The sequence below is a fragment of the Alosa alosa genome, chromosome 15, assembly GCF_017589495.1.
Source record: "Alosa alosa isolate M-15738 ecotype Scorff River chromosome 15, AALO_Geno_1.1, whole genome shotgun sequence".
NCBI lineage: Eukaryota > Metazoa > Chordata > Actinopteri > Clupeiformes > Clupeidae > Alosa > Alosa alosa.
This window is the reverse complement of record NC_063203.1, coordinates 20,833,426-20,848,142: the sequence shown is the minus strand read 5'-3', so window position 1 is coordinate 20,848,142 and position 14,717 is coordinate 20,833,426. Positions and strand designations below refer to the sequence as shown.

General features: G+C 39.6%; 1 protein-coding gene across 1 annotated transcript; it reads right to left on the bottom strand.

Moving 5' to 3' along the window:
• Window positions 1-11,876: 11,876 nt before the first annotated feature.
• Window positions 11,877-14,237, bottom strand: LOC125307870 (olfactory receptor 6N1-like). The gene is made up of 2 exons (XM_048264002.1): window positions 13,343-14,237; window positions 11,877-12,016 (listed from the first exon to the last, which is right to left on the bottom strand). Exons 1-2 carry the CDS (start codon window positions 14,235-14,237, stop codon window positions 11,877-11,879), a joined length of 1,035 nt encoding a protein of 344 aa, XP_048119959.1.
• Window positions 14,238-14,717: the final 480 nt, after the last annotated feature.

Below are 14,717 nucleotides of genomic sequence, written 5' to 3'. Positions count from 1 at the left end.
GCCAGAGACTTTCTAATGTGGAGACACAACACTCAAAAAATACTCCATAGAAATGCATGGGGCTAGTTTGTCACGCCAATATGGCCGTTGTCTACACATATCCCACCCCTTCCTCGGCAAAACGTTGACATGTGAATACATTGAGCCAATCATATGGTGTGTTGTGAAGACATCGTGCCAATCATGTGTTGTGATCTGCGCCGCTGGAGCAAGATTGGTGTCGTGAAGCCTTGCGCACGCGCAGTTCGACCCAAAGACTGTGCCCGATGAGTGCCCATAAAACGTTGGTATATGGCCGCCGAGTGGAGGGACTTGCCTAAAAGGACTTTGATTTAGCTGGCCTTTTTTTCCTTTTCTCTATGGGTGGGTCTACCTGTGTGGGTGGGTCTACCTGAGTCTGAGACAGCTCTTCATCACTCTCCAAAATCTGTAGAAACACAAGTACAATGTCATAAAATGTATCATGTAATTTCCATTCAGATGATAGGTTATTACTACTGCTCATTATGTAGCCTGAATTGAATAAAATATCAGCCCAAAGTTTAAACTGACCTCAGTCTGAGGAGACATCATTGGCCTTAGAAGAGCCATCGCCCCCTTTGACACTTCAGGCTCAGGGGCCGTATTCACAAAGAAGGCTAAAAGTAGCTCCTAACTGCTGAATTTAGGAGCAACTCCTAAAAATAATGGGCGTGTCACTCCTAACTTCAGGACTCCTAATTTTTTTCACTAAAAGTAATTCACGAAGCATTTTAGACCTAAAAGTAGCACCTAAGTCTGGGACAGCTTAAAAGAAGTCGAGAGGACTCCTAACTCACAAAGACCTATTCACAAATCGCTTTTTGTGGCATTTCACGTCGCAATGTTTTGAAATGCGTATGCGGCTACAGGAGCTTTCAATCGCGAGGGAAGAATTTTGCATTGTAGGCATAAAAGGGGTGCAATAACGCCACCAACAACAACCAAAACTACTCATTGTCAACATGCAAATTAACTGTAACGTTTCATTGTGAATCAAATTAAAATGTTCTCCTCTTTGCAAACGTAGGCATATGGTGACAGATTAATTTAATAATGTTGCAAAGATACTGCATCAATCCGTATGTTTCATTAGGCTACTAGGCTATTTGTTTTGCCTTACTCTTTATTCATTTAGGCTAGGCCTTTTTATTTAGTTATTCATCATCTTCCGTCCTTGTGTAGCGCACGCATTCTCAGACCTGTCACCTGTCACTCATCATCGTAAGGGAGGTGTTTGGAATCATTCCCGCGTTACAATCATCAGCCAATCAAGGTGGTCACTTCAGTCAAGTTCGTGCATGAGTAATGACGTCATCCATAGCAACGAAGACTCACTCTTAGTTTAGGAGTTGTCATTTTTCCTTACTAAGAGTAGGTCTGAAAGACTTTGTGAATAACTTTTAAGAGAAAACTCCAAGCTAAAATCTTTTAGTGCGATATAGGAGTACTCCTAGTGGTAAGATAAAAGGCTTTGTGAATACAGCCCCTGATCAGTTTTGAGCACTGAAGTTGGAAGTAGTTGGTAGTAAATGGGGTTCAAGGAAGCTGAGCACCGCCATGTACTTCCAGTTTTTTTTAAAACTACTGGCTGACCCACTCTTCTTAAACATGTCCTGACGCCTCTCCTTGGCATACCTGTCTCTTAGATACTTCCACTTTTTTTGCAGTCTTCCTCTGTACAAATTCACAAACGTCATTAGCTAGACTGCTGTAATGTTAGATTCAGCTGTTTGTCTCCATAGTGATGTTGACGTTAAGTTAGTTACACTGCAACAGGACGTTAGCTAGAAGTTAGCTAGCTCAAACCAGAGATGTTTCGGTTAAACGGGCTGTGCTCAAACTTAACTATGACTGTTTAAAAATACAATACACACCTGTTATCCCGACAGACGTGGCAACATCCCTCCATGCTTTTGCTTTCAACTATTGGTCATGATATCCCTTCAGTGTATATTCAATCATATATGACTGGATTGTCCGTGACAACGAGAATTAATTTTTCCTCCACCATTGTTTGTTGTGTGTCTGCTTATGTCCCACCCCCTCTTCAATTTTGATTGGTCGTCGAGAAAGAAGTAACATTGACGAGCCCAGCGCTGTTCTAACGGCTCCCACACACAGCATGCGTGCGTTGCAGTGCTGGAGACGCATCCCATTCACTTTACATGGGCTTACGTCATCCCTTGCCAAACTGAATTGTGGGTCCGTTGTGTTGCATTGCTCCCGTCGCTCAACTTTTGCTGCACTGACGGACAGCCGCCGCCAATCAAATTACGAATAAGCGAACAACAGACGACACCAGCCAACGCAACTGTGTGAGGGAGCCGTAAAAGTTAAGTTTCCGCCGAGGGTGCTGAGCACTGTGAATGCTGAACTTCATAGGATTTGCATTGAAAATAGCCGCCGCCGGCGCAAAAAACGTGTTTGGTGGATTCAGGCCCTTATGTCAACAAGATTCTACAAGACATTTTCATCTGGCTATTAGCCTACCCAATGTTTAGCTCCGTTGTGGTATTTATGCAAATTAGCTATATGTAAACATGCTGTTTGCCCATGTTAACAAACAATTAAAAAAAAAAAAAAACTTATAATACATTTTTGTTTGTCTTGATGTAAATAATCAACTCAGTAATTTTCATGGTGATATGTGAAGGTTCAATTTTTTTCCCCTATTTGCGTGAGAAAAATACTGAATAGGCGCATGAATAGGGTATATTTGGGTCTTTTTCGAAACTTTCCCCTATTGGGATTCTTCTTGGCTTTTTTTACTTTACTCAGGACATATTGAGGATACAAAATCAGTTAAGTTTGCTTCTGTTGCAATTTGTTCAACCTTTTTTCATAAAATTACTGGACTATAGGAGCATTTTCAAACTCGTGGTAATCGCGGTTGAGAGAGCTGAAGCAGCAGCAGTGGAAAAACACTTTACAGTGGCACAATAATAATATTAATAATACCTTAAATTTATATAGCACCTTTAAGGCTTCAGAGAACAGATGTGTTTTTAGGTGTGTTTTGAGGGGCCAGTGTATAAATGGAGGGGTAGCTTGTTTCATAAACTGGGGGCAGCAGGACAGAAGGCTCTGTCCCGAATGGTCTATAGTCTGTAGCGGGGAGTGGCAAGCTGATCTTTGTCAGAGGAGCGCATGGACCGTTGTAGCACTGCCACATAAGTTTACACAGGAGTCACTTTATTAAAGCCCGGTTATAAAAATAAAACGGGTAACCTATATAAGTGTATTTCCTGTCATTTGTTTTCCATCTTGTTTATGCCCCTGTTGCCCTATATTGAATATCTAATTGGATATTTAATCTGTATGGACATTTTTACATATGTTATGGGTGTGGGAGAATGGATCAGCTGGTTGTCAAACCAGTCAGCTGATTGCCATAGGCTGACGGCCCTATCAGCTGATGCGCCAAATTTGAAAGTCTTTAAAATCGCGGAAGCGAGAGGGAAAGGGAGACGATCCTGTGCTATGTTTAGAGGATGAAATTAGGAAGGCTCAGGCTAAAAAGGAACTGGTAGCTGCTGTCTTCTTTGATGTGGAGAAGGCGTATGATATGTTATGGAAAGAGGGTCTTCTTATTAAATTAGAATCCATCGGTATTGGTGGAAGAATGTTCAACTGGATTATGAATTTTTTGAAGGACAGGACTATAGAGGTAAGAGTTGGGCTATCCCACTCCAGGATTTACTCTATAGAAAATGGGGTACCGCAAGGGAGTGTATGCAGTCCTATTTTATTTAATATCATGATTAATGAGGTTTTTTCAGAGGTTGATGCTAGACTTGGGAGGTCTTTATATGCAGATGATGGGGCATTGTGGGTGAGTGGGCGTAGTGAAGTATTTGTTGGGAAAAAGCTACAGGCAGCAGTCAGCATTGTTGAGAAGTGGGGAAACAGGTGGGGTTTCCGGTTTTCTGTGGACAAGACACAGGTTATTTGTTTTTCTAAGAAGCGCAATAACCCTACAATACAAATCACTCTTTATGGGCAATTAGTTAAGCAGGTTCAAAATATAAGGTTTTTAGGTGTGTGGATGGACCATAAACTAACATTTAGAGATCATATTCAGAAAACTGTCACCAAGTGCAAGAAGGCAGTCAATGTTATAAGATGCTTGGTAGGAAGTGGTTGGGGTGCTAGCATGAACTCTCTTAAACATATTTATACTGCCATAGTCAGATCTACATTGGATTATGCATGTATTGTATTTAGTTCAGCTGCAAAATCCCACTTGCAAAAGCTTGACTTGGTTCAGGCACAAGCCCTTCGTCTGTGTTGTGGTGCAGTCAAGACTTCTTCAATCCCAGCTCTCCAGGTGGAGGGTGGGGAGATGCCTTTATCTATGAGACGTCTACAGCTTGCCATGGGGTATTGGGTGAATCTGCAGGGGCATAAGCAGGATCATCCAACCAAACCTGTGTTGAACTCTAGCTGGGAACATGGAAGGAAACAATTTAGCAGTTTTGGATGGGTGGGAAACAGTCAAGCTGAGAAACTGGGTCTTTTAAAATTAAGTCACAGCTGTACAGTGGCATTACTCGTCATTCCCCCTTGGATATTTCTCATATATAGAAATATAATACTCATAATACTCATGCGGTATTTAAAGGAAACAGGTCTTTTCAATAGAATTTAATATTACACCCCCATTCTTTTTTTTATGGTATGCCAACCGCCATTAAATTTAAGGAAGAAGAAGAAGAAGACGAAGGAGGAAAGGGAGACGAGTATTACGCTCAGGGAGACCACTGGAGACCTGGCGATTTCGTGAATGCAAGTGCACTGGATTAAGCTAGTGGTGGAAGTAGCTAAAGGCCACCATTTACCGGACTCAAGGATTACTCGGAAATTGAACAACAACCGATATCCGTACGACAAGCCGGTGAGACTGATCAGTTCGTGACCTGGAGTCATCTTTTTCTTTTTTGAAGAACTTCATTTGCTCTTTTCGGGTGGATAATTAAGACTGGTGTCGGGATTCTTCAGTTATCGTTTCTTGCTGGATTTGTGGATTACCTTTTTCGTTTGGAGTATCTAGGCGTGCGTCATTGGGTGCGCATACTCAACCTACAAACTGAACAGACGTGCGCGCTGGGAGTGCGCATATATCTGGCGTGCAGCTTATGGAACAATTAAGAACTGTTCATTTTGAATTGTAAATTGTTTGAAAATGATTATGGTTTAAGTGTATGTAAAATATATGGTGAAACAAGCTTCTTCTATTGCCTGTGCTTTCTGAAAGGAACATATCAGTATTTTATAGCATGATCAGAGAACCCGTGTTTTAGTAATAGTCACTGTTTACCAGTCTGATTGTTACACTGTGATTGACTGTGGAGATGAAAGAGATGCCATTGTTGATAATTGTTGCCCTTTAGGATATAACGAACTTTGTAAAGGAAATTATGAAGGCAACAAACACGAGGCTAGAGGAGATTTCGGAATTATCCGGTTTCCTCTACTTACCATTTATAAACTATGAGAGGGCACTTTAACATAGCCTGCACTCACTGTGATTTGGAAAATGGACAAGAATATAAAGAGTGGTCTTTGCCTTTGTGTAATGGAATTGGTGAGTCTTTAAGTCTTCAATAATTATTTTCCCTTAAACTAAGCATTTTCATTTAATTTGACAACAGACCACACTTCCAGACAGTCACTGTACCATTCAGTAACTCCTGCTGTTTACATTGTTAATTAAATGACTGGACAGGCTTTTACCTGGAATTCCCTCTAAATAATCTATTAGAAGTGAGGTCACTTTTGAAGATTTTTTGGGGGACTTGGTGACCCTAAAATGATACCTTTGTCTGTAACTCTCCAACAGATTTTTTGCCATCATCCATACTGTACGTGGAGGCAAGATAACCATGGGTCTTTAACCAAGCATGTTTGTCACATTTCCAGATGATTAGAACCTTTTAATCATTGTTTTTTAATTGTAAATATAGGCATTTTCAACAAAGTACCTAGTTTTCAAAGACATTCTCTGACTTACAAATGTCAACACACTTTCTTTTTAGGGCAATTCCATGGAAAATTGACTTTTTGTCACATACATAACGTCAGTGAAATGCCTTGGCATTTGTATGACATAAATGATAACAAAAATAGCCAATGCTGAAATTTCATGTAATCATTAACATCATACATACCATCACATTTTATTGTTGTTATGGATGTTACAAAAAATTTAATTTTCCATGGAATTGCCCTTTATTTACATTTAGTGTATTCTCTTGTCTTTCCGATGTTGGAAAATGACTAGAGGATTTAGCCTAGGGTTGGAACATAGGCACGCAATTAATTAATTTATTAAATATTTAAATGTAGCGATTGTCATTTCCATTAAGTGCAAAGTTGGTGTTCGATATGATACGACATTATTCTGTTAAAATTTACGCACTCCGCCAATAAACACACAGTGATCTGCATGAAAGTGTACTCGCGAAAGTATTCCAATTGAGACAGTGTTGTAATGAAGCTTGTTAGCGTTAATGTTAACTTCATTACATTACATTTAGCAGACACTTCTTGACCAAAGTGACTTACATATGTCAGCTATATTACAAGGGATTACATTGTCCCCGGAGCAACTTGGGGTCAAGTGCCTTGCTCAAGGGCACAACGGTGGAAGCCGGGAATTGAACCGACAACTTTCAGGCTACTGCACGCTAGCCCAGCTCCTTAACCACTACACTACCACCGCTCATATCACTTACAGCGGGGAAAATAAGTATTGAACACGTCAACATTTTTTTCAGTAAGTATACTTCCAGTGAGGCTATTCGCATGACATTTTCACCGGACATTAGTATTAACTTAGGTAATCCACACATATATAAAAATCCAAACATCAATGTCTAAAAGTAGAGTTATGAGTAAAAAAAGTGGAATGGCACAGGGAAAAAGTATTGAACACGCTAAGAAAAATCAGTACACAAAGGCAAGGAATGGCAAGGAACAAACTGGATTTTATCAGTAATTAGATAAATTATCCCTCCAATCTGTGCAAATTGATATAAGCTGGGTTAGTACATACTGGTGGGCTATAAAAAGGTTTTTTGTTACCAAGGTGTCACACAAGAAACATTTCATGATGGGTAAAAGCAAAGAGCCCTCCCAAGACCTTTGCAACCTTATTGTTGCAAAACATATCAATGGAACTGGTTACAGATGCACTTCAAAACTTCTGAATCATCCAGCAAGCAGTATTGGAGCCATTATCTGCAAGTGGAAGGAACATCACTGCATCATCAACTGGCCATGCACAGGAACTCCTTGCAAGATTTCTGACCAGGAAGTCAGAAGAGTAGCCCAAGATCCAAGGACCACTCAGAGAAAGCTCCAGAAAGACTTGGAGGCAGCAGGTACAATTGTTACAGAGAAAATCATAGGTAATACATTCCACCGCCATGGCCTCTATGCACGCTCATCCCGCATGACTCTATTGCTGAAGAAAAACATGTCAAACCTCGTTGAAAGTTTGCTACACAACATTTGGACAATCCTATGAAATACTGAGAGAATGTATTCTGGACTGGTGAGAGCAAAATTGAACTTTTCGGATGTCTACATACACACCATATTTGGAGAAGAAATGGCACTGTGCATCACCCTAAAAATACTATACCAACAATGAGGTTTGGAGGTTGTGGCATCATGGTGTGGGCTGTTTTTCATCTCATGGTACTAGCAGACTTTATTCAGTTGAAGGAATGATGAATGGAGTCATTTTGTTCCGGGAGAATCTTTACATCCACCAGGATGATGAGGATGAGACATGGCTAGACCTTCCAGCAGGACAATGATCCAAACCATTCAGCAAAGGAAACTCTCAATTGGTTTCAGAGAAAGGAAATCTAGGCCCTGACTTCAATTCAATTGAACAGTTTTGGACGTTAACTAAAGATCAGGATTCACAAGAGGGACCCCTGGAATCTTCAATATTAAAGGACTATCTGTTTAAAAGAAATGGGCCAAAATCAGCCAGAATACTGTGACTGATTAGTTTTCGTCATACAGGAAATGCCTTGAAGCTGTCATTACGAATAAAGGCTTTTCCACAAAGTATTTAAGAAATTCCAGCAGGCGTGTTCAATACTTTTTTCCTGTGTCATTCCACTTTATTACACATAACTCTACCTATGGACTTTAATGTTTGGATGTGGATTACTATTATTAATAGTAATGTCTGGTGAAAATTTCATGCAAATAGCCTCATTGGAAGTATACTTACTGAAAAAAATGTTGACGTGTTCAATACTTATTTTCCCCGCTGTATATCAATACATAACCCCATTAAACCACTTACTGTAAATCCTGTATTAAGTTGAGGAACTGACTCTAAATATACCTCCTCAGAGGCACTGTAGCTGCCTGGCTGCTCTAGCGGTTGCAGCAACTCGAGCTAGGTAGCATAGGGTTGGGCGATGTCGCCTAAATTGGCATTTGACCATGTGTACAGTAAAACATTGTGATGGATGATGATATCGTCGGGGGGGGGGGGATTTAGTGTAGTAAACAGCCTATAGGTATGTCTGTACAGAAATACATTTATACATAAAAAAATAAAAAATATATTATATAGGCTATACGGCCTGATGAAAGTGGACAGCTAAGAGAGACATACTGACCAGGCTACCGAAGTTGTGTGGAAGATCTAATTCAAGAAAATTGTTGTAAAAGACGGATAGACAATCAATCTGAACACGTGTGCACCAACCAGCCCCAAACAGCAGTAGACTCCTAGGCGGATCCGCCTTCAAGTCGCCAAACCCGCGTGACTGTCGCATTCGTTTTGGTGCCACACAGAGGATCAGCTCCGCCTCCAGGCGGCCCCGTAAATTCTACTGTCAAACAGCGGACCCTACGTGGACCCATGTCGGATCGCTTGGCGCGACGACAGCGCCTTTACTGTAATGGTTGAACATGACTGTACACCAAGAGCCAAGAAGAGTCATACTAGTGGATATTTTCTTTGCTGGGACACGGTTTGCTTGAACCCTCTCGAGTAAGTGATATTTATTAATATATTGCGACATTCACAATAGCTAAACATTGGCCTTTGTGGTTTTATAATCATCATGTTTATTGATTGTAATGACGTTGTTTGATATTAGGACTAACGTTAACGTTAGTGCAACCAGAGACGTTTTTCATTTTGTGCAATAGTTTGTGCAAAGTTAACGTTATTGTTAGCTGTGATGCTCATATGAGTCTGTAGCCTATCTGATTTAAAATGGGATAGCAATTTCGGCAGAATATGTTATGGTAGTGTGATTTAAAAAACACACATTGTTATTTAACATTAGTCTGGTCTTGTCTTTTTTAATGTGTCGCTGTTGTCCATATAGTGCTACTATGCTAGCGACATATAGCTGCTAGGCGCAATTGCAGTAGTTATTGCTATTGTCTATTAGTGCTATACATATATTGAAATCACGTTTGCGATGCAAACCTTGATTAAGGTGATACTGGTATCATACTGGCACTGGTATTTCAGTCAATGAAGCACTCGTCTGCTATGATAGCTACCTACAACTTTAGCATGTTGACTCACTGATAATGGTTTAGCCCTAGCCTCTAGCTAGCTGTGCATTAACGCTTGCATTTTGCCAAGTTTGGAATCATAACATTACGTAACTTTAGTTTCTATCTGCCATCTTTGTAATGAAAGCCTCTGCATTTTAATCACTGTTTAAGTCGGTTCAGACAACTATTGGCATCGGTTAGTGATTTATTATGCTAACGTAACTTAACTGTATGGAACTTGGTCCCCATCTTCAATTTTGTTTGTTCTATCAACTTTTTATCGGCTGGATTCTAGCATCTAACGTTACGATTGCCTCTGTTGGGTTTTGTTTTGATCAAGTAAGATACTTTCTGGGTTGTTAAAATGTAGCATTCCAAAATAGACCAGAGATGCTTGTACTATATGTATATTTGGACATTTTGGGATTGCAATAACCATAATGATATCGTTATGTAACAGCCATCGTTTCGGGGACTGATGACAGTGAAGAGCCAGAAAAATGGTGACTTTGCATCTCTGAGGTACCTTCCAACTCGCCTGGTATATCAGTTGAAGCCTCAAGCCCAAGCCAATTGCACTGGCAAAGTAAGTAATAATCTCTAACATTGAAATAACTAAATCATAATATTAATATTAGAGATATGGTTAACATTCTTAGTGCTAAAGAATTCCCCTCTCTTTGTATCTATTCCTCCAGCTCCACCATGTCGCTGAGTGCCAGGCAGCCGAAGTCACTACCCCTCAACCTGGAGAAAAAACTGTTAAGGTAAAGACTGATCTCTGAAATAATATTGAATACAGTGGCCCCATCTATATTAACACAGCAGTAGTCCTCCATTTCAGATCAACAGATTGCATCTGCATTACCATCTCAGATTTTCTGCATACTTTATCCATTACTTTCAAAATCTCAGCCAAATATTTTGTCAGTTAAAACATCTGCATTCATGCAATATTGCCTGAAAAGTTCATTCATTATTATCAGATTGTATTGAAACACATTGATTTCAATGTCAATCCATTCATGGAGTTGATATAGATAGTGCATACCAAAATATTGAAACATACAAATTCATGTCCAGCATGACCAGAGATTTGTTTTGTTTGCCATTGTTTGGCCCTGTAGCTCTCAGCCTACCATGGTTAACAGATCACAACCATTTATCTCCCTTAGCACCTCACCATGGGGCAGGACAACACTCTTCACCACCTCAACTCCCCTGCACCTGCACCTGCATTTAACAGCGGAGTTACTCAAGGTAGGGACTGATCTCTGAAATATTAGTGAATAGAAAGGCCCCATGTGTATTATCAGTCATGGTTAACAGATAACTACCATTTAATACAATTTTTTCCCCCTCTTGCACACCACCCACCTCACTATGGGCCAGGAACGGCAGTCCCTCCTTCCCTCCTTGGGCGAACAAGGAGCTTTTAAGTCATGTTTCTTTTTAAATTTAATCTCCTTATACCTATCTCATATATTGTATTGTGTAGGCATACTTGGCTTTGGATGCTACATACCATAAACATAAACATATCTGTCTGTTTGATTACAGGTGCTGTGAGGAAAAACATGGTGGCACGGTCTGCCACGGACACTGAGGTCACCAAACACGCAATCAGGTGTTTCAACCGGCGTGTGAATCGAGACAACGAGGAGATGTGTTCGCCTCCATCCACACAAATGGAGTAATAGGAGAAATAAGCATTAAACAATCTTTTTATTGAACTTCTTGTCATTCACCAGTTATTCATTTTCTGATATTTTAACTGTGCATAGCGCAGTATTTCATTGAAGTTGTAGCCTATTAGATAAAATATTTCATGTCTGCACTGACCTAGGCCTATAAAGCACTAAATTAGGTTTTGACCACAAAATCAGTGTAAAGTAGCCTAGGCAATGTAGGCTACTTAACAAAAACAGAATAGCTTATAACCTGTAACTTTCCATAAATGTTTCCATTTTATATTTCCATTGAGTAGTGATCACGTTTGTACAGTAAATTGATGTCTTGACTTAAACCTTTTCTGTTAGGTTTATTGACAGTATTGTTAAGTTAAAAATACGAGGCAATGCAGATTAATCGTAGGCCTATATTGCTGTAGTAGCCTAGTGATAGTTTTACTTTTATCCTATAGTTGCCTAGTTTTATCCTACAGCAAGAACAGAAGGAATTTTGAAAATGAGATAAACGGGTCCTAAACGGACCCGGGCCAGATGAGACTTTTGAGTCCGTTGCGGGTCCGCGGCGGATGTATGTATCAATTTGCGGATCCCAAACGGACCCGCCGCGGAGGTAAGGTTTTAATCGCGGATGCGGAGTGGATGCAGTGCGGAGCCACGGCGGGTCCGCGATTCGCCTTCGTAGCGGATCCGTTCCTGAGAGCATATGGACTCCGATACGGGTCCGTTCCGGAAGCCGTCATACCTCCGCGTTCCTTTTGCTGTGTGGGGCGGAATATTACACATTGCCAGCCTTCGCTGGACCCAGCGAAAAAGCTACTTAAGACTACTATCGTGGTCATTCATTTAAAATATTATGCAGCATCCCACGTTATCAGGCTACCGTCTATGCTGACTATGAGGCGGCGGGAAGTGAAAGTAAAGGACTGCAATCGCGCAGTCCAGGCTATAGGAGGGTGAAGTAAAAACACTTTTACAAATAAGGAATTCTGATTACCACTCCGCTGCTGTCTGCGACTTTTGCTAAATGCATGAAATACAAACCTTACAGTGAAAGACGGATAGGCTATCTTCTGATCCTATAATTAACGAAAGAAATGGTTTATTTTAACACAGAGAAGAAGGACGCATTTGGTGCTCGCTGTAGCCTCGCAAAAATATTTGAGCGCTAGAATATCCTAGTCGTAGCCTAACAATAATAAATCTATTTTCTGCTAAAACATTAGGCTACATATTACGTCCAATGTAGGCTACTAAAGGACAATTAGGCTACACATTCACATCACAGTCAGGAATTATTTGAATAAGAGGGTAGACTAATAAGTCTTTTATTTAACAAGACGGTAGACTAATATGTGATAACTGTTTGGCTGACATCCTTTAAAGTAGGCTCAATTTCATTTTCAGGGAAAGGTTTTTTTTATGTTTTAGCCTGTTACAGCAGGAATTAGTGACTGGCATGTGGGGGCGTGGCATCACGATGGTTGCTTTCGTCCATCGGCACAACCCTAAGGTAGCACTGACTTTTCTTTCTTTTTTTCCATTCCAACACTACTCGGTGACCTCAAGAAATAGAGATCTATGAGAAAAATGGCCGGAGTTCACAAAATTCAGCCAATATGGAGAAATAATAATATATAACATATTCAATATATGGACAAAGTACATAATTCAAGACAATTTATGTCTTATTGTTATTAGAAAGTAAATATAGGCCAAAACAACATCAATTTGTTGACAATGCATTAAGCTCTTATATAAATGTGGCAAACTTGCTTTGTCTCTGCTTTAATAAATTTCATAACTTCTGTTGTCCAAAGTAGGCTATATTAATTCCACATTGTGATCAAGTAACATGAATAAATATAGTAACTATAGTGATGGTAGATAAATAGTAGAAGAAAAGTAAAAGCAAGAGTAAATAAATAATAATGAAATAAAATATATTTACAGTCACAGTGTCCACACAGGTAAAGCTGTTCGTATATTTCATTTAAGACCAGGATTAATCAAACTAGGACATGGTTCAAACAACAATCATGCATTATTTCTAAGACAACACACTTTGTGTTTACAACTTTGTCTACATAGTACTTTTCGAATCTTTGGAAGTTGGAGGCCATAAATGAATGGGTTTAATAGTGGGGGAAGAATCAGAAATTGTATAGCCAACGCATTACGTACACCAATTGGAAGATTTACTGAACCATCCCAGCTGTAAAATACATCAAACAATGCAGTCACAATATATATGACCATAACTACAATATGAGGCACACAAGTTTTACTGAACTTTGCTCTACCCTCACTAGATGATATACAAACATGGACAATATGAGCATAAGAAATTGAAATTAAAACAAACTGTATAAGATATACTGAAATAACCACCATACTCCATACCTGGTTGGCTATTGCTCGATAACACCCCAACATTAACATTGAAGGATTGTCACAGAATAGTTTATGGATGTGTGATCCACAAAAGGGTATTCTAGAAGTAAGGATAATAGCTATTGCTGTTACCAAATGAGAATAAAACCAGGCTAATACAAGCAACTTTAACACAGCACGTGGGAACATAATGCTGTGGTATTGCAGTGGTCTGCAAATTGCCACATAGCGGTCATATGACATCACTGTTAAAACTGTAATTTCACTTAATCCAGAGCAATAAATAACATACGTTTGAATCATGCACCAACTGTGGGCTATTGTGTGAATATCAGATTGCAAGTCCAGCAAAAATTTAGGGTAAAAACCAACAGTCCCGTAGAGTCCGTTTGCACACAGATTGCAGATGAAAATGTACATGGGCTCATGGAGACTTTTATCCACTGTCACAATACAAATCAAAGTTAAGTTGACTGTAATAATGAGGGTGTAAAGGACAAACACCAACAAGAAGTATTGATGCTTGTAAACTCCTGAGTCCTGCAGCCCAGAAAGAATAAAGAATTTAGAAGTAGATAAGTTCCCCATTACTTCAGGCATGTTATTGTATGTGGATGCTACATGTATAATATACCAAGTAACATTTTATATTGTAAGACATAAAAGTATTTTTGATCAGTTATATTCACATATTGATGTTTAAAGCTGGATCTGAGAGTTGCAGTTCAGTGCCTACCTTTTGTTTTATGGTGAACACAGCATGGCTAATTTATACCTTAACCTCCACCTTAGAGACCTACCATATTTGGGTTTCCACTGATGAACACGGAAATACCACTGAAAGTACATGTACCATAGAGCAGTACATGACATGACCGTCAGATGGTGTTGCCACCTGCTATGTGAATAAAAATAAAAGCATTCCATCTCCATCCACTACAATTCCTATAAACAACACATCACATCTCTAGTAATATTTAGGCTACTTCAACATGGATGAACGTATTAATAGCATACGTAGATAAAAATTAGAAATGATATGATCTACCCTTAATTAACAAAGTTTTC

What these genes read in the sequence shown, in the direction of transcription:
- LOC125307870 (XM_048264002.1), bottom strand. Translation starts at nt 14,237, where the DNA reads ATGGGGAACTTATCTACTTCTAAATTCTTTATTCTTTCTGGGCTGCAG. An exon ending in AAAGATTCGAAAAGTACTAT is followed by an intron (nt 12,017 to 13,342) that starts GTAGACAAAGTT and finishes CGCCCCACACAG; the next exon opens with CAAAAGGAACGCGGAGGTAT.